General features: G+C 57.4%; 1 protein-coding gene across 2 annotated transcripts; it reads right to left on the reverse strand.

The window, feature by feature from the left end:
- Positions 1-163: 163 nt before the first annotated feature.
- Positions 164-17,588, reverse strand: Pak4 (p21 (RAC1) activated kinase 4). Of its 2 annotated transcripts, XM_036171609.1 has the most exons (10): positions 17,498-17,588; positions 11,169-11,242; positions 8,743-9,009; positions 5,595-6,047; positions 4,788-5,228; positions 3,596-3,729; positions 3,184-3,310; positions 2,136-2,261; positions 1,473-1,607; positions 164-1,108 (listed from the first exon to the last, which is right to left on the reverse strand). In XM_036171609.1, the coding sequence occupies exons 3-10, from the start codon at positions 8,944-8,946 to the stop codon at positions 953-955; spliced, it is 1,776 nt and encodes a 591-aa protein (XP_036027502.1). In that variant the 5' UTR covers positions 8,947-9,009; positions 11,169-11,242; positions 17,498-17,588; the 3' UTR covers positions 164-952. The 2 variants fall into 2 exon arrangements, with proteins under 2 accessions (XP_036027502.1, XP_036027512.1); XM_036171619.1 differs by lacking the exons at positions 11,169-11,242; positions 17,498-17,588 and adding an exon at positions 9,122-9,240.
- Positions 17,589-18,122: the final 534 nt, after the last annotated feature.

Here is an 18,122-nt window from a genome sequence, read left to right on the forward strand (position 1 = left end):
ACAATTGTACTCTGGCCAATAGGCTGCTTCCAGAGTCGGGCCCACTTGTCCCACACAGGGAGTAGGGTGAGTATCTGTCCAGTGAAGCCTGGGTTCCCAAGCCAGTCCCCAGACTTCCCTCACCACACAGTGGGGCAATAACCTTCACACACCACACACCACAAAACAAGAAAATGTTTTAATTGTAAAACTAACTGAAGGGAGGGCGGCGGGATGGGGGACAGAAGCCTGATTCTTCAAAAGTGGCTCTGTCCCCGGGCTACCCCACAGGTCAGGATCATCTGTGCTTAGGTTGAGACACAGCTAGTGTTATAAAATGACAATATAAATAGACTTCTAGAAAACGGAGGCTGCCCAGGTGCAGTAGTCATTAGCTGCAGAGATGGGGGAGGGGAGGCCCCAACCTGACTTTCCTGTGGAAAGAGGGTGTGGGGCTCTGGGAAAAGGCCACTCTTCAAACATTCATGATTGACCCTTCAATGGCTCAGGGTCAGGGGCGGGGCACCAGGCAAGGCCTGAGATCCCCCTTGCAGACCGAGGACAGAGGAGCTGGACTTTCTGGGTACACACACACACACACACACACACACACACACACACACACACTTCACACACACACACCTTTCTCATAGTGACATCTCTGTCCCCAGTGGCCCCTGATGCATATTTCCAGTGATGGGGCTGCGCCTGCTCTCCTGTGGACTGAGCACAGGGGAGGGGCCTGTTCTGGAGGGTGAGGGACCCAGGGAGCCTCACTTGCTCCCACATGTACTGATGTTGCTTTAAAAGTCATGGAACCCAAACCAAGTTCAGGAATTGGATCCCACGAAAGCCCCAGCACAGTGATGGTGGTTCCCCAGGGTCTCATGGGCTGCAGGAGTGAATCGGCCCCCTACTGGCCTCTGCTGGGCAGGGTGGCCCAGGGCTCTTTGGTTGGGGACCAGGCTCTGGCTCATCTGGTTCGGTGCTGGCGCATGAGGGGTACAATGCTGGCTGGTGGCCCCGCCTTGGTGAGGAATGGGTGCTTTAGGAGCTCAGCAGCAGTGGCCCGCTGGGCTGGGTCACGCACCAGCAGGCGGTCCAGGAAGCCTTTCAGAGATGGCGATGCCTGCGGAGGAGCAGAGGTCAGTCAGGGACAGGGTGACTTGCTACAGGGCCACTTTCCTGTAATGTCTTGTGGGCTGGTGGCATCTTAGGGTGGGCCGAAGAAGCCTCAGGAGTTACTACGGGGCCACAAAGGGCTTGACACCCAAAGGCCTTAGGGCTCATCTCCTCCCCACTTCCGTGGTCTGGCCACGCAGGAAGCAGCCCCTTCCCACATGCAAATCCCCCAACAGAATGGCCCTACAGTCAGGTAGGCAACCTGGGCCTGAGCTCTGTGGTAGCCTAGGGCTCAGGGGACCCTGTAGCTCTGTCTCTGGGGTTGGGGGAGGCACCAGGTGTCACCAACGGCACAGCCTAGTTCTGTTCACCTTGTGCAGGTTCTTCAGTCGGGGTGGCAGGTTGTCCCGGATCATCTTCATGGCTTTGAGGGGTGGCTCGTTGAAGTAGGGGGGCTCCCCATCCACCATCTCGATCACCATCACCCCCAGGGACCAGATGTCTACCTAGGGTGGGAAAGGGCCCACAGAGCTGAGTAGCCAATCCTCTGTACGCTACGGAAAGCATGGCCCCCTCCCCCGTTGGCCTCCACCTCTTTGTCCTAGTCCTGGGCCATAAGCCATGGATAGTGGGAGTGTGCCTACCCCGGTCCTCCGGTCTAGGGGACAACAGCTGCCATGGATTGCTAGTGTGTTCAAGCTCCAAATCTGTCACTTACAAGCCACCCTGACTGAGACAGTCCCAAGGATTCTCATGCTGGCCTGGCTCCCAGGGGGACCTTTTTTCTGCCTGCCCACCCCCATGTCTAGTGGGGATTAAGTTTGCTGGCTGATAGGGGGAAAGCTCAGTGCCAGGCAGGCCACAGCATCAAGTGGCAGGCTCAGGTGGCTCCTGCAGCCAGAATGAAGATGGCACCCTTTCCCTGGCAACAGAGGCTTCCTCATCATCAGCCCAGCCTTCCCAACAGATAAAGGAAACAGGCCACCTTTACACAGGATGCTCAAGGCTGGGTTGGGGGCCACCACTGGGCTTACCTCTGGCCCGTAGGGAAGGCGGGAGATCAGCTCTGGGGCCATCCAGTAGGGTGTTCCCACCAGTGACTTCCTCCTTGGCACCTCCTTGCTCACCTGGGCACAGAACCCGAAGTCGGACAGCTTCACCTGGGGCAGACAGGCTGCAGGTCAGAGAGGCCCGCCCAGCCGACACATGGGCTCCACTGAGCAGCAGGGGAAGGGGGGCTCCACTCCCTCCTGGCAGGTGTCCTGAGGTGCTCAGGGGATGTGCTCAAGGGCTGAAGGTAGTGAAGGCTCAGCAGGGACCAAGACAGGCTTGGCTCTGAAAGCCCAGCCATGCTGGCCCTTGGACCTAGTGGAGAAAGTGTTAGTCACTGGTTCACGAGGAACACAGCCCAGCCTGGGTCTGTATGTAAGAGAGCAAGAGTCGGGGGACGGGGGGCCTCTCTGCCAAAACGAGTCCCTGGGACTCTCACCCTGAGCTGCAGGCTCTTTCCGACTCCTGATGCTGTGGATGGCTCTTCTGGCCCCCAGAACTCATGTTCCCTTGGACTATGGGTGCTGCCTGACTCCACCATGGCCCCAGACTCAGTCAGACCTCGGTCTAAAAGGGGAGCCGGCAAAGTCAGCTTCACAGCACAGCTCCAGACTGTTACTTGGTCACCCTGTGCTCAAACCCGGCTTGCTGAAGTGAGGAGGCACTCAGGAGGCCACACTCGGGGCCACAGCAAACCTGGCACACGTGTGTGCAAGGCTGGAGTGCCAGGGCAACACGGCCCTTGAGGGTCCTGCCTGGGTGGCAGAGATGGTGGAGCACGCCTGTAATCTAGCTCTCAGGAGTGCGAGCCAGCCTGGGGCAGCAAGCATCAAGCCAGCAGGGACACTCAGAAGCCACTGTCTCAAAAAACAAACAAAAGCCAGGTGTGGGAGAAAATGGATCTCTGAGTTCGAGGCCAGCCTGGTCTTCAGAGCGAGTTCCAGGACAGCAGGGCTACATGGGGGATTCTGCCTTGAACAACAAAAACTAACAAAAAAGCTGCCTCACACATCCAGCCTCTTTCCCACTTACCCGGCCATCGTGGGTCAGCAAGATGGAGTCACTCTTGATGTCTCGGTGGATGACGCCCTGGGCGTGCAGTACAGACAGGGCCTGCAGCACAGCCAGGCACACAGCGGCAATCTGTTCCTCGTTCATCCTGCACGGGCAGAAGGAACAACTGGGCAGACAGGGCCCTGCTGGGATGTCCGGCCCTGGGGTGAGGGTGGGGAGCTGAGAGACTCTTACTCTGCTTCAGGACATCAGGAGGTCACAAAGACTTGGCGCAATAGGGGCTGGGGGAGCTAAGATGCTATGACCCCATCCTGTGTGCTGGCTTCACCGCCCCACCCACACTCTGGAGGGACTTGTCTATCACCAGAGGTTGAAGGGTCCCAGCTCCACCCCTGGGAGCATACTGAGCCAGCAGGTCACCCAGCAGTACCTGGTGTGGGTGACGATATCCGTGAGAGCGCCTCCCTCCAGGAACTCCATGACTACCCAGAGCTCGTCACCCACCAGGTAGCTGTTGTACATCTCCACCACATTCTCATGCCGGTAGTCCCTCATGATCACCACCTGGGAGGGGCACAGTCAGCACTGGGACCTTACGTGTTGCCTCTAGAGCTGGCGCCCGCCAGCCTCTCACCAACCTTCTAGCAGGTTGCACTGGGGCAAACTGGCTCGCTCACTCCAGCTGTCCCCTTGTCCAAAGCCAAGAATACCTCCATTCTAGGGGTGCACCCGAACCCCTATCCCACTATGCAGGATCTCTGATCCTGATGGGTCCTGGCTGGTTTCTGAGTGCTCTGACCATCAGGGGCATCAAGAGGAACAGGGAACAAGAGGACAAGCAGGTATGAAGAAAAGCTAAAATAAGAGTGTGCATGCAGGGCCAGTTAACAGGGAACTGCAGACGAAGGACCGACTGGAGAGGGAAAGGCTGGGAGCAAAGGGAGGTGGGCAACACTATGCTTACAGGGACGGGAGCAAGTTCAGCCTAAGGAGGAATTCCCAGTGTGGATGGAGTACTGGGGTGGGCTGTGAGCAACAGGTGAAGGCTGGGGAGGAAGAGCCAGGAGATAGGCAAGCAGAGCTGGACAGCCTCCAAGCTGGACCTCTGGGGACGCCTCCAGCAGAGGCAGGAGGGACCTGTCATACCTACACACACTTCTCTCTGCCTTGGTGATGGATGTCAAGGCTGCCAACACCCAGAGCCAGAAGCTACTTATGGCTAGATGGACCAGGACCTGACGGGGCAAAGGGCTGGGCCCTGCCTTGGGGGTATGGGAGCCAGACACTAAGAGGGTCTGTAAAGGCTTTGATGTCAAAGCCCCCTCCCTCGGATGGTATATCAGTGTCCAGGGGAGACCTGAAAGAAGCTACAGCACAAGCCCAAGGGTGAGAGGCCACCCAGAAGTGGGACTGGAGGACGTGGGTGCTGCTGGGCTGTGGTCCAGAGTGAGGTATGACAGTTTCCCAGAGACAGGGACCCCGAGACAAGAAGAGGTCCGGAGGGGAGAACACGGGCCCAGGACTAGCTGGAGCAAGTCAGCCTGGGTCATGGGCACTTGGTAGGGGCCTTGGGCTGGGGACAGCTGTGAGAAGACAGTGTTGGGCTCCCTGCCTGTGCCTACCTCGTTGAAGAGCAGTTCACGCCTTTGCTGCTTACGCAAGTCCATCTTCTTGACGGCCACCAGTTTGCCTGAGCTGCGCACGGTGGCTATGCACACGATGCCTGTAGAGCCCTCGCCAATCTTGATGAAGTTATCTAGATAGGAACGGGGGTCCCCTGGGTCCACTACCAGCTGCAGAGCGGCCCGGAACTGCTCGTGGGACACTCGTTGGGGCTCCCGCTGTGGTGAGCGAGGCCCAGGGGGCCCAGGGGCAGGGGGTGCAGCAGGGGCAGCAAGAGCACGTGCTGGGGGGGCCAGTTGGGGCTCAGAGGCATGGGGGCCCAGAACTCCTGGGCTGGGGGCACCACGGGTTCGGGTGGGAGGCCGGGAGGAGGATGAAGACTGAGGGGCAGCCATGCCCATGGCTGATGGCCCATTAGGGGCTGCACTGTGTGGCTCCCCCTGCAACAGAAGAAAGAAGTGCCCTGAGTGGAGGCTGCATCAACTCTCCCCAGCCAGATCTCCCTCTCCTCTCCCTCTCTCTCCCTCTCCCTCCCTCTCCCTCTCTCTCTCCTCTCCCTCCCTCTCTCTCTCTCTCTCCTCTCCCTCTCTCCCTCTCTCTCTCTCTCTCCCTCTCTCTCTCCTCTCCCTCCCTCTCTCTCTCTCCCTCTCTCTCTCTCTCTCTCTCACACACACACACACACACACACACACACACACACACACACACACGAGGTCAGGATGAGAAATGCACAAGGAGCTGGGATGTGGCTGAGCTAAGGGAAGCAATGGGAAGACACTGAGGTGCTGAAGTGGGGGATGGGTTACCTGGGCACCCCGGGGTGGGTGGTCCGTGTCAGCCCGTGGGTATGTGTTAAAGGGCCTGCCAGCTGCTAGTTTCGCCCCACTGGCCAGACTGGCAGGCTGGGGGGTACTAACATCAGGCCCAGAGAGGGGGCGCTTATCTCGGGAGGCCTCCTGGGGCCCTCCTGGGCCCTCCCTCGAGGACTTGGGCCTCTTCTCTGGCCCCACCCGCCGTCTGTCACCACTGGCTGCCTCGCTGTGGCCTGCAACCCGGCCTCGGCCTCCAGCCTTGTCAGGGGCCGTTCTGGCCGGGGCTGCCCGCTCCTCCAGCATTCCATTCTCCTGGTGGGCACGGGCAGGTGGCGGCGGGCTGTCTCTGCGCAGGGAGTTGGAGCGTGTCACCGACATGTTCTCAAACTCATCAAGCAGCAGCGTGAGGGCCCCATCCTTGGCACCTTTGCTGCCCCGCACGATGGTCTGGGGTCCAGGCAATGGCAGGGTAAGGCCAGGAAGGAGGGCACGGGTGGTGCATCCAACACAGAGACACGGCAACACGGAAACAAGACAGAGACGGGTGAAGTGATGGTGTGGTGGTGATGAGGTGGGGTGATGGGGCCCTGCAGCGCCCCAAGAACTGCTCTCATGCCCACCACCCACTCTGGGGGTTCCCCCAAGTGCCCCTTGACTTTCCTTGGCTCCCAGCTTGCAGCCAGTTCTGCCCTGTGGACTGGAGCAAGGGAGGTAAACACAGCCTGCCATCAACCTCGAGCTGCAAATTACAGGCCACTGGGCTCAGCACTTCCTCCCCTGCGGCTGCCAGTGTCATTAGCCCAAACCAAGCACTCTGACCCCCGGGGTTGGGTAGAGGCTGGGTGTAGAACAGAAAGCCCACAGCCTAGAGCCAAGGCCCAGGAGGCCTGGGAGCTGTGTGGCAAACGTCACCGACTGGAATACACCCTGAACCACCAGCTGTATTGCCTCCCTGCACTGAGCCCTGGCACACAGGCTTCTTCACTGTTCCAATACACCGGACATGTGCCCGTGAGTTCTCTGCCCTGCCCACAACCTAACACATCTTCCAAATGTCTCCATGGCTGCCCTGTTCCCCTCCTCGAGGTCTTTAATCAAACAAACGTCTCTGATGCCTCGCTAACTCCTAGTTGTTCTTAGTGCCAGCCCACACTACTGCTCTGCCCAGAAGCTTCCCAAGGACGGAGCGTTCTTTCCTCTTTTCTCCACTAAGAGTCCCGCCTATGTCTTGGCTCCCAGGTTAGCGTCCACACTATGGGAAGGAAGCGGGGAGGAAAGAGGAGGAGACAAGGAGGGTTGGGGAGCTGCCCCACCACTGCCCCCAGGTGGCACGAAGAGACGGGACCTGGATGGCCTCGGACAGGCTCAGGGTATGCTGAGCTCACAAGAACCACCAGTGGTCCCAGCCTGTCTGGGGCCCTGGCTGCCTGCATTGCCCAGGGAGCCAAGAAAGCAAGGTGGATGTTAGGTGTCAAACCCCAGACAAATGGCTGACCTGGCCGCCAGGTTCCTCAGTCCCCACCTGTTACAGGGTTCTTCTGGCTGGCTTACCCTTCCCCCAGCTGCCCTTTCCTACATAATCCAGCCATTTTGGCTAAGCTGGTCCTTTTACCTTTTTAACCTTTTACTCTCCTGGTTGTTTGCTCTCCCAGCTCTCCCTCCTCCCTCTCCTCATATGGCCCGGTCATGCCCACACTGGACTCTTCCAGATCTGCCTCTGGCTGTGCTCTCCCTCATATCTCCACTAACCTTCTCCTCCACCACACCTAGGGCAGTCACATCCTCCTTTTCTTCTCTCTCTCTCTCTCTCTCTCTCTCTCTCTCTCTCTTTTTTTTTTTTTTCCGAGACAGGGTTTCTCTGTGTAGCCTTGCTGTCCTGGAACTCACTTGGTAGCCCAGTCTGGCCTTGAACTCACAGAGATCCGCCTGCCTCTGCCTCCCGAGTGCTGGGATTAAGGTGTGCACCACCACCACCCGGCCTATTTCTTCCTTTCATTCAGCAGATACCTGAATGGAAAAGGCTTTGGTCTTAGAACCTGGGGTCAATGGTCAAGAACCTTGGCGTGTAGGCAGTACCAGATAAGGTGCCCGCATGTGAACTAGGACAAGTGTCAGGCTAGGGGCGGGGGCAGGGAGGGGTAGAGGGTGCAAGGAGCAGGGGTGAAAATTTGGGGACATCTAGCATGACCTGTGAGAAATGGCCACAGAGCTCAGTGGAGCATGGGAGGGCCTAGGGTGGGCTGTCTGGGGACTAGGACCTGAAAAGCAGGACCTACTTCAGAGCCAGTTTCTATTGGCCTCCAGCTGGCCTGGGTCATGAGAAGCCTACACAGAGTCAGATGACAGGAGGAGCTTTCTAAGCAATGGAGAGAAATGACCTCACATGACCCTGCAGGCCCAAGGAAATAACAAGCCGGACCCTAGCCTGGGCCCAAACACTGTGGCTGTGGACACCCTGCTGATTTTGCCTCTTTCCTGCCAGGTCGGGGCTGGTGGCAGGGGGAGGATGAGCCAGCTGCAGTGCCAGGCACCCAGCCTGCTGACCACAGGCACACCCAACTCCACCCACTGCGGACAGGCTTGGCTGTGCTGCCCTGGGTCCCTCCACCTGGGAATGAACCCAACTCCAAAGTCAGCTTCAGTAGGCCTGACAGGACACTCTTATCACTAGGCCTGTGGCTACAGCTGTGCCTGGGCATGGAGACCACAATTCTCACTGCACATGGAGGTTGGGGAAGGGTGGGGATCTTGGATCTAGACCTCAGCTCCCATTCCAACTCTGTCATTTTGCTCAGGATGACAGGGAAACCCCCACAAGACTGAATGGCTTGGTGTCTCACTGGGGCCACAGCTTCTACCCTGCTCCCACCTGCCTCAGTTGCTTCTTTTAAGTCCTTGGAATGCAGCTGTCTGGGAGTGGGCTCCCTATGTCATGAAGCACTGAGGAGACCAAGGTTGGGTGTGTGGTGCAGGGGCAGGAGTGGAGAGGTCAGGGGTCAGCATGGGCTTCCCTGATGGGGCTGGTGGGTAGAAGGCTGGCACTGAGTTACAGAGGTGGGAGGTTCTCTAAGGAGGCCAAGAGCAGCTGAAGGGCTGAGCCGCTATGGCAGCACAGCTGTGGGGCAGATGTGGAGATGGCTACCTTGGGGGCTCCAGGCTGGATGGAGGTGATGCAGGCGGGGTCGATAAGGGGCTTGGGTCGGCGTGCTGACTCTTCAATCAGGCTCTGCCACTGACGGGGCAGCCCTGTGAACTTCTGCTCATGCTGGTCGAAGCCTGTGTGCACGCGATGCTCAAAGTTGGATGGGGCTGAGATCTCCACCCGCTTCTTCTTCTTTCCAAACATGGTTCCAGGGCCCTAGCACAGGAAGTGTGCGAGCAGCGGTCGTCGCCTGGGGCTCACAGGCACCTGCAGGGGGGAGCACCAGCGAAGTGGGACCAGAGGCAGGTGGTCTGTCACTCAAACCCTCCCCACTTCCCTGCCTCTGCCCTGATTGGCTCAGCAGCTCTCTCCCACATACCAGCAGGGGGCAGTAGCCTCTTCCAGAGCCCTCTGAACAGCTCCTTTTGTGGGTTCCTAGGACGCACTAGACCAGTAGGTCTCAACCTTCCTAGCGCTGAAGCCCTTAATAACAGTTCCTCAGCTGGGCGGTGGCGGTGCACACCTTTAACCCCTGCACTAGGGAGGCAGAGGCAGGCAGAGCTCTGTGAATTTGAGTTCCAGGACAGCCAAAGCTACACAGAGAAACCCTGTCTTGAAAAACCAAAAATAAAATTAAATAAGTAAATAAATAAATAAATAGTTCCGCACGTCGTAGTGACCCCTAACCATAAAGTCATCATGTTGCTACTTCATAACTGTAATTTTGCTACTGTTATGAATTATAACGTAGTATCTGTGCTTTCAGACGGCCTTAGGTGACCCCTAAGGTGTCTTGACCCACACACAGGTTGAGAACCGTCAGACCCAGCTAACCTCCGACTCCTAGCTACAGGTAGAGCCCTTCTTGTGGCCCAGAGACCTCACACAGCCTGTCCCATCACCTCCACATCAGCTTCCATACTTCAGGGTCTTTGCACAGGCACCCCCTTGCCTGGAACACCTTCCTCACCACCCCCAGAACTCCCTCTCTCTGATCCATCTGTTTCTGGGGTAGCACTAAATCCTTTCCCAGCCACACAGCCTGCTGGCCATCACATCGCCTTCGGATGTCCTTAACCTGAGGGACCTGCTGCTGCAGGTCCCTGTGTGTCACGTCTTCGATCTCTCCCAACCCCACCAATGCCCACAGTGCCTAGACCAGCCCACCCACAGTGCCCCTGTCCACCTCTGGGCCGGCCACACTCCGAGTGTGCCCGTGAGTACAGTGAGCAATCCCACCTTCAGTCTGGCCCACAACACACGGGACACCCCTCCATGCTGTGATGCTCTCCTATCTTTAGGGCCCAGGCCTTCAATTGGGCATTGGATAGCACCAGTCACAACTAAATGCCTTGAGCCAGCCATGGCAGCGCATGTCTTTGATCCTAGTACTTGGAGGCAGAGGCATGCGGACCTCTGTAGTTCAAGGTCAGCCTGGTCTACATAGTGAGTTCTAGGCTAGCCAGGACTACATGGAGAGATCCTGTCTCAAAAAAGGGATGGGAAGCTGGAGAGAAGGCTCAGCATGTAAGAGCACTGGTTGCCCTTTCCGAGGACCTGGGTTCAATCCCCAGCACCCACACAGTAGCTCACAACTGTCTGTAACTCCAGTACCAGGGAATCTGATGCCCTCCTCTGACCTTTGAGGACACCAGGAACGCATGTGATGCACAGACATACATGCAGGCAAAACATCCATACACATAACATTTAAAAACTTATAATTTTTTTTCTTTGAGCTGAGGCTCGAACCCAGGGCCTTGTGCTTGCCAGGCAAGCGCTCTACCACTGAGCTAAATCCCCAACCCAAAACTAATAATTTTTAAAAAGTAAATTGGGCTGGGCGGTAGTAGCACACTCCCAGCACTCAGGAGGCAGAGGCAAGTGGATCTCTGTGAGTTCGAGGCCAACCTGGTCTACAAAGCTAGTCCAGGACAAGTTCCAAAGCTACAGAGAAACCCTGTCTTGAAAAACCAAAAAAAAAAAAAAAAAAAGTAAATTAAAATAAATAACACCACCGGCAAAGACTCAAAGGCGGAGCCCAGCCAGGGGCAGAGGGTGCACCAAGCCCTGTAGCCCCAGCTACTCAGGACAGAGGCAGATGGCAGGTCCAACCCAAGCTTTCCTGGGATGGAGAGTGATTCAGGCTATTCTGGATAATTGGTGAGGCTGACTCAAAATCAGATAACAAAAGGTCGGGGCTGTAGCTCAGCATTGGAGCACGGTTGGCTGGAGGCCCTGGGTTCCATCCCAGCTGAGAGAGATGACGGTAGCACCCCACAGAGAGCTCAAGAAATGATGGGGGCCAGACAGCAGCGGCACAAGCCTCCCCTTCCACTGCCTCTCACTCTCCCCTCTCTGTCCCCACCAGCCCCTGATGCCCAGGAGACTGGCCCATGGGGGGAGCCCTGCAGTCACACACAGACCTGGTCTCAAGTTGGCTGGGCTAGAAACACCCTTGCGTGGGTGACGTCTCCTCCTGGGGCTTTGAGTTACTCATCTGCAAGACAGGAAGAAAAGATCCGTAACTGATTCATTCACTAACACCCACTGCACCCTGGCTAGTGGTGGGACATGATGACAGCCTAGACAGCCTATGACCCACTGAGGTGTCCATCCACATGGGACAGACAGAGCAGTCCGCAGACAGTGACAGGGCACGCTGGTGGGGACTGGGCTGACAAAGGGCTACCAGCCATGGAGGGACAGCTAAGCGGAGGCTTCCTATAGGATGCACCCATGGGCGGAGGGCCAAAGGACCAAAGCATACCACAGAGGACTTCCATCTTTCTCCAACCTGGCTCCCCAGCACCTGCCAGGGTGGAGGGCTGCACCCAGCCCCAGCGAGAGCCTGCTGGGGAAGGGGCTCCATACAAGTGCTCGGGGAGCCCCAGGCCAGCTCTCCCCAGCTCCTAGCACGGCTCTATTTCTTGGGGAGCCACCAACTCAGCCCACAAGGACATTAATGGGCAGGAAGCCAGGGAAACCGGTTTGGCAGCACAGTAGTGAGAGGCAGGTGTGGTGGGGGACAACTCAGCAGCCAGCCTGTCTCAACTGGTCCCTAGAGGCCAGCAGGTGGCCAGCCCTAGGCCTGGACAAGGCTTTCCCAGCTGGTTTGGTTTCCTTGCTTGACCCAGGCCCAGTGGTTCTGACAGAGGGGCGGGACGGCTGGCACAGATGGGCATCTCTGGCTTCTGGCCTTCTCTGTCTACGGCACCATGCACCCTTCCTTTCAGCCTTTCCTGCCTGGCTGTCGCCATCACCTTGACCTATGCACAAGGCTACCCAGACCCGGCTTTCAAGGCCTCCTTGACTCTAGGCCAGTCTCTACAACCCCAACGGAGGCACGCCCATGCTGCCTGGCAGAGTGGAGGCAGGTGCTGCACCCTGGGGCTGCCGTCCCCCTGTCTAGCTTGCTCCTCACCTTGAACACCTGCCTCAACTCTCTGTTCCCACTCCCACACCCAGGCAGCCCCAAGGCAGCTCCCAGACTTGGCAGAATAGGGGTGGTGGTGTATGTGATCTCTCACTAAACCTAAGGAGGTGGCCAGGATAGAAAAGGTGGGGAGCATGGGGCAGTGCCTTCCCATGCTTCCCCATACAGACGCCCACCCATAACCTCCAAGCCCCCTTGCACACTGCAGCCACTTATGACCCTGCAGGAGAAGGGGCGGAAGGGCACACCTCCGGATATTTGCCTGGGCCACCCCTTCCTCTGGGCAGCATATGGAGGGAAGGACAAACAGAGGAACTGGCCATGTTTATAATGACCCGGTGCAGGCCCCACCCAGGCCCTTCTAGGCAGCTCCTGATCCCGTGGGTTTAGAACTTCAGAGCCCTGAAGCCCAGGCCTCAAAACCCCAGCTGAAGCCGGGCGGTGGTGGCGCACACTTTTAATCCCAGCAGTCTCCAAAGCGAGTTCCAGGAAAGGCACAAAGCTACACAGAGAAAGCCTGTCTCAAAAAACAAAAAACAAAAACAAAAAAAGCCCAGCTGACAGCTAATTATCACTGTATGACCTGGTTTTTATATCTGTAAAGACCACAGCTCGTGCAGGAAATTCCAAGTGTGACCCCAGGAAAAGAGCTCCACTCTCATGCCTCAGTTTCCTCTGGGTAAGATGGTGATGACAGACAGTAGCTGCTTCCAGCAGCTTTTACAAGGAGTCACAAGGGAATACAAAACAAGCAAGGCCCTAGGGCCTGGCTCAGAGCCGTTATTACAGAATCGATGAGTAACCCCTCAGTTCTCGTCACCATGACAACAGCAGCCAGGAGGCATATGCACCTACTGTGTGCCACCTCTCTCTGAACCGCTTTACCCAGCATTCCTCAACCTTTGCTCATGACCCAGAAGAGGCCATGAGCCCCATGCCTTAGATAAGGAAAACAAGGCACCGAGGGCCCCCTCACTTGTCCAGGGGCAAAGCCAGGGTAGACATCAGAATAGGCCACTTCTCCCAGGGCCTGTGGCCCCTCCTTCTGGCCAGGCAGACCCTGTCCATGGTGCCCAGCCTCGTGACAGATGCACATTGCCCCAGGTGTCTGGAGGAAAGCTGAGATTCCAGAGAGGAAATCCCCTGGCCAAGGCACTCAGCAAGTGAGAGGGTGCCAGGATCTGAACCTGGGAAGGTGGGCACACCAGGCTGGGCTCTAACCTGCCTGTGCTGTATAAGGCTGGTTTTGGTCATCATGCTGCCTCTACCTCCCCAGCTCCAGACCTCCCCTTTCCTCTCCTGTGCTGGCACTGCAGGGTTGGCCTGTAACCTCCCACGCAGCCTGTCCTGGTCCCATGGGGAATGGGCCTCCTGGACCCCCTCCTAGGGCCTTCGGTGAGACAGAGGACCACAGAAAAGATGCCTGAAAACCTGTCCCTGCCATCAAATGTACCTCATTCTATTGTAATGCTGGCGTGCCCCTCACTACCACGGGGGAACGTGGGGCCCTGGAAAGTCACCAAGACACAAGCCCCCGGCTCCCAGAAACCTCAGGGCAGGGGCTATTCTAAGCCAGTATTGGACTTGTTGGACTGTAGACATAAAGGGGTGATTAGGTACTCCTGGAGAAGACAGACGGATGGAGCAGTATGGCAGGGACAGGAGCACCTAGCCAAGGGCACACACTAAAAACTCGAAAACAAATGAACAACAAATTATATATATATTCTTGGGTTTTCAGAGAGTGTTTTTGTGTGGCCCTGGTTGTTCTGGAACTCACTCTGTAGCCCAGGCTGGCCTTGAACTCATGGGAATCTACCTGCCTCTGCCTCATGAGATTAAAGGCGTGCACCAAAACAGTACTACATTTTGAAAGCTTAGTTCAGTTTTAAAAGCTCTCCTGAATTCTTCAAAGTGTGGGATACTCACGTTTTCCAGTTCCCCTGCACCCCTTGCTCCACTTCCACTTTGACGAGAGCCAAATGCCTCCACCTCCCATACCCCCAAAAGAGCCATTCCTGCCTCATGTACCCGTTTTCCAGGACTGAGCTGGCAATGGGGGTGGTCTGGTTCCTGCCTTCTCGAGCCCGTGCCCATTTCCCCCCCAGTCAGCTCTACTCATGTAATCTTAATGTCCCCCCTCTTCTTCGGGGAGTCTTCCTGGATGATGGCCCCTGGTCCCTCCTCACCAGACCCCCCACACACACACCAGACACACACTCCTAAGTGACCTGTCATAGCTACTGGGCCTTCACCTCCCTATCAGCCCCTCTGAGGGACAACTGAGGCGGAGGCAGCCCCGCCCACAGCTCTATGGTCCACACTGGGGCAAGGTGACTGTCAATAAACCATGTCCAGTCTGCAGGGCAGACTGAAGTTCTGAGAGGAGATAGAGGCAGGCTCCGAGGCTGCGGTGAAGGAGGTGAGAGCTGTCTGTCACATCCTCACTGCACAAGGCCTTGTCCAAAGAGGACCTGTGCTCTGAAGAGGGGCAGGAGGTAGAAACAGTCAGGGCAAAGGTCCCCGAGGCAGGCGCTTGTTGGATGTCACCAAGGCGGCCTGGTGGCTGCAGCGGGGCAGGCCAGGAGACAGCTGGGTTAAGCGGAACAGGCTTGAGCTGAGGCAGATCGGGCGGGGCCTTGTGGGCTACAGCAAGGGCTCCGTCTTTCCCAAGTAAGATGGAGCTGCAGGAAGGGTCTAGGCAGGGGAGGGGCGGGAACAGGAAACCAGGGAGAGGGCTGGACAATCGAGCAGGAGACTTGGTGGACAGGACACCCTGGGTGCTGTGGAGTGGGCAGAGTGGGCAGGTTCTGCTCATTCTAAAGGCCAAGATGGCAAGATGGTGCCAGGGCATGGAATGTGAACTCTGCAGACCTGGCTTGCTTGACACAGCACCAGGCTGGACCCACTGGCTTCCTGTCTCACTCTCCAGTGCTTACTACCCCGAGCATGGCAGTGTGAGCCTGTCCAAAGCTTACAGTCTGCTACACTGGTGGTTCACACAGCTGAAGCTGTGGCCGGCATGTGCCAGGCACATAGACTTGTCACCATGGGCCCCCAAACAGACCTGTGTGGGTGGCAGTCCTCTACCCCAAACCAGGAAACTGAGGCCCACAAAGAGGAAATCAACTGCCTAGGGTCACCTAGTGCCAGGTCACAAAAGTGCCCCACTCTGTCCCACAAAGAAGGCCTTTTAACACCCTATCTATCAGTCTGGTGCTTCTCAGTGGCCCAGCTCCACCCAGACCTCCAGTCCACAGGAGCAGGGGTCATGAGGAGGGACTCCAATGGTGGCCACACGGCCCTACCTGCGAGAGGCCTGTGCGACTGGCACACCTGCCCCCTCCCTCTGCAGTCCTGCCAGACTGTCACAGCTTTGAACCCACAGTGCCTTCCGTGAAGAACTGCCAGCTTACTTTATTTCCCCCTGGTGTTTCAAGACAGGGTTTCTCTGTGTAGCCCTGGCTGTCCTGGCCTCGAACTCACAGAGATCCGCCTGCTCTGCCTCCCGAGTGCTGCTGGGATAAGGCGTGCGCCGCCACCCTGGCCCTTCCTCTTTCTCTAAGTGGCTGGGCACGGCCCCCGGAAGGGCTGTCACAGCCACCCTTCTCACTCCGTCTTAGTGGTCTTTCTAGACCGCTGCGAGAAGAGGCCTGTCTCTTTTGGCCCTGCCCAATACAGGGCTGTCCCGGTACAGGGCTTCCGTGGGCCTAAGAGCAGACTGCCCAGACCCAGGCTAGCTTGGCCATTCTAGCTGCGTGTCCCTCGCCAAGTCACCGAACTTCTCTGGACCTCAGTGTTCCATCTGTAGAACCACAGGTTGGGGCAGACCCTACCTGCTGGGACCACTCGGAGGACACAAGTGAGGCGTGTAGAGCAGGGTCTGCCATGGTTCTCCTGCAGGCCGCTGCTCTTACTTACCCTGCTACTGCTGCAGCGTGAGAGATGGCTGACCACGCACACTAAGAGGACACTGGGCACAGACCCCTCCCTGCATACATGTGGTGGTGTCACTTTCCCCAGGGTTGGGTGGGGACATGACAGGCTGCCACTGTCTGAGGACTGGTTTGTCTAATCCACTACACTGGCAACCTCAAGAAGGAATTTTAGCCACATTGTATTGCCAACTGTGTGCACCATAGGCAATGAGAGTCAACTGTAGAGTAGGATTGAATGAGAGGCTGCCTGGCCAGCCACTGCCTGCAACCTGGCTGGGCACAAGCATCCTGTGTTCATCCACATAGAGCCCAAGAGGGGAAGGCTGCTACAGCAAACCTATGCAGCATCATATGAGTTTTCATCCATTCTGAAGCCCTGCAGGAAGAGGCAGAAAGGAGGCTCCTGATCTCCCTATACTCTCTCCTGTCCATCTGACCATCAGGCCTCCTCATCACCTCACATCAGGCCAACACACAGCCAGTGACAGCTTTTAATACAACCTACACTTGCCATATCACAGGCCCTGCAACAGTAAAGCAAACAAGCCCACGGACAGACAGACAGACAGACGGACGTGCTGGGTATCCAGATACATGTAGTCATCCTGAAAACTCTGACTAGCTGGAGACCATAGCCCCCATTCGCCTCCTCACAGCATCCTGAGCACCTAAGGAGCAGCTGTCACAGGGCGTGAAGAGAGGAGGCAGTGGCCAGGCCACTGCTTACTGTGAAGCATGCTAAGGTGAGCTCAGAGCCCAGCACCTCACCCCTCAAACAAAGGTGCCAGCAAAGCCTGGTGGAGGAAGCTTAGGAGGCACCAGAGGGAATTCAGGGAAGCAGCTTGCAGGCCTAGGCTCAGAGAAAGTGCTCAGCAAGTGGAGGGGCTGGGGACCCTTGAGCAGCCCAGTGGGGACCACTCTAAAACATGAAGACCCTCCCTACCCCAAAGAGGCAGACTCCTTACAGATACCTATAGTCGCACCGCAAGAGCTGTGATACATAACAGGCCCCAGCATCTCTGTGGGCGCAGTGGTGCACATGTCCACGCAATCTGGAGGTACTGAAGACCACAACACAAGCTACAAGGTTAGGCCCCGAGAGCCACACAACCACAGGCCCACGTGCAGCAAACAATGAGCTCCTAACATCTGACACCAGCCCACTCAAGGCTCACTAGGACGATGTTTGCACAGAGGCTGGGGGGGGGGGGGGGGGCTGTGCTCAGACACCGACAAGTTCCAGGAGCCTGCCGCCTCACACAGGGGAACAATAGTCACTCCGCTATGGGACCCAAGAAAGGTGCGGCCCATCCCACATACTCACACTGGCTCCAGTGGCCAGCCCCGCCCTCTCCTGAAGGGCCACAGGCAGCCTGCTCACCTCCACCATTCTCTTCCTGCTTCCTGATGGCCAGACCTCCCAGTGCAAAGAGCAGGGGCAGGCTTCAGGGCACCCTGAGACTGGCCAGCGGGCTCTGCACCCAAAGCTCTCTAGCAGTGGTGGGGACACAGTCTAGCTCGGAACAGCTCAACTGGGGCTGTGGCTCCCACCCACAGAGGGCGGGAAGCAGGGAGGCGGGAGGTGGGGCTGGAGCTAGTAGGCCTGGGAGGGTGGCCCATAGCTGAGGGACAGACGGGAGGGTTGGCAGGGACCCCAGCCACAGCCTGGTCAGCATTTGCCTCCACCACAACAGGCACACCCATCCTAACGCCCCCTCCACACACAGGTTGGATAACAGGGGCCCAGGAAAGCAGGGCTATCTAGGCTGCACACCAGAGCTAGATATAGCATAGCGCCTCTGGAGACCTCAGGGTGGGCTGGGTTACAGATGGTTGAGGGCTGCATGTGGGTTGTCTGAGGATAGCCTGGTGGGCCCCACCCCCTTCCTCTCCCCTGGGTGGGACTGTAGCAAGTGGTAGAAGCAGGGAGCTGAGAGTGGAGAGATGGGATAGCAGGAGCAATGGCAGTGTGCAGGACCAACATGGCCCGCTAACCCTGCAGAAGG

Source organism: Onychomys torridus, chromosome 1 (genome assembly GCF_903995425.1).
Source record: "Onychomys torridus chromosome 1, mOncTor1.1, whole genome shotgun sequence".
NCBI classification, from domain to species: domain Eukaryota; kingdom Metazoa; phylum Chordata; class Mammalia; order Rodentia; family Cricetidae; genus Onychomys; species Onychomys torridus.

Coding starts and splice junctions, on each gene's coding strand:
- Pak4 (XM_036171609.1), bottom strand. CDS start 8,946: ATGTTTGGAAAGAAGAAGAAGCGGGTGGAGATCTCAGCCCCATCCAAC. Junction 5,229..5,594: donor ACCCACCCCGGGGTGCCCAG/GTAACCCATCCC, acceptor CTTCTGTTGCAG/GGGGAGCCACACAGTGCAGC. Junction 1,608..2,135: donor GCCTTCCCTACGGGCCAGAG/GTAAGCCCAGTG, acceptor TTCCCACCCTAG/GTAGACATCTGGTCCCTGGG.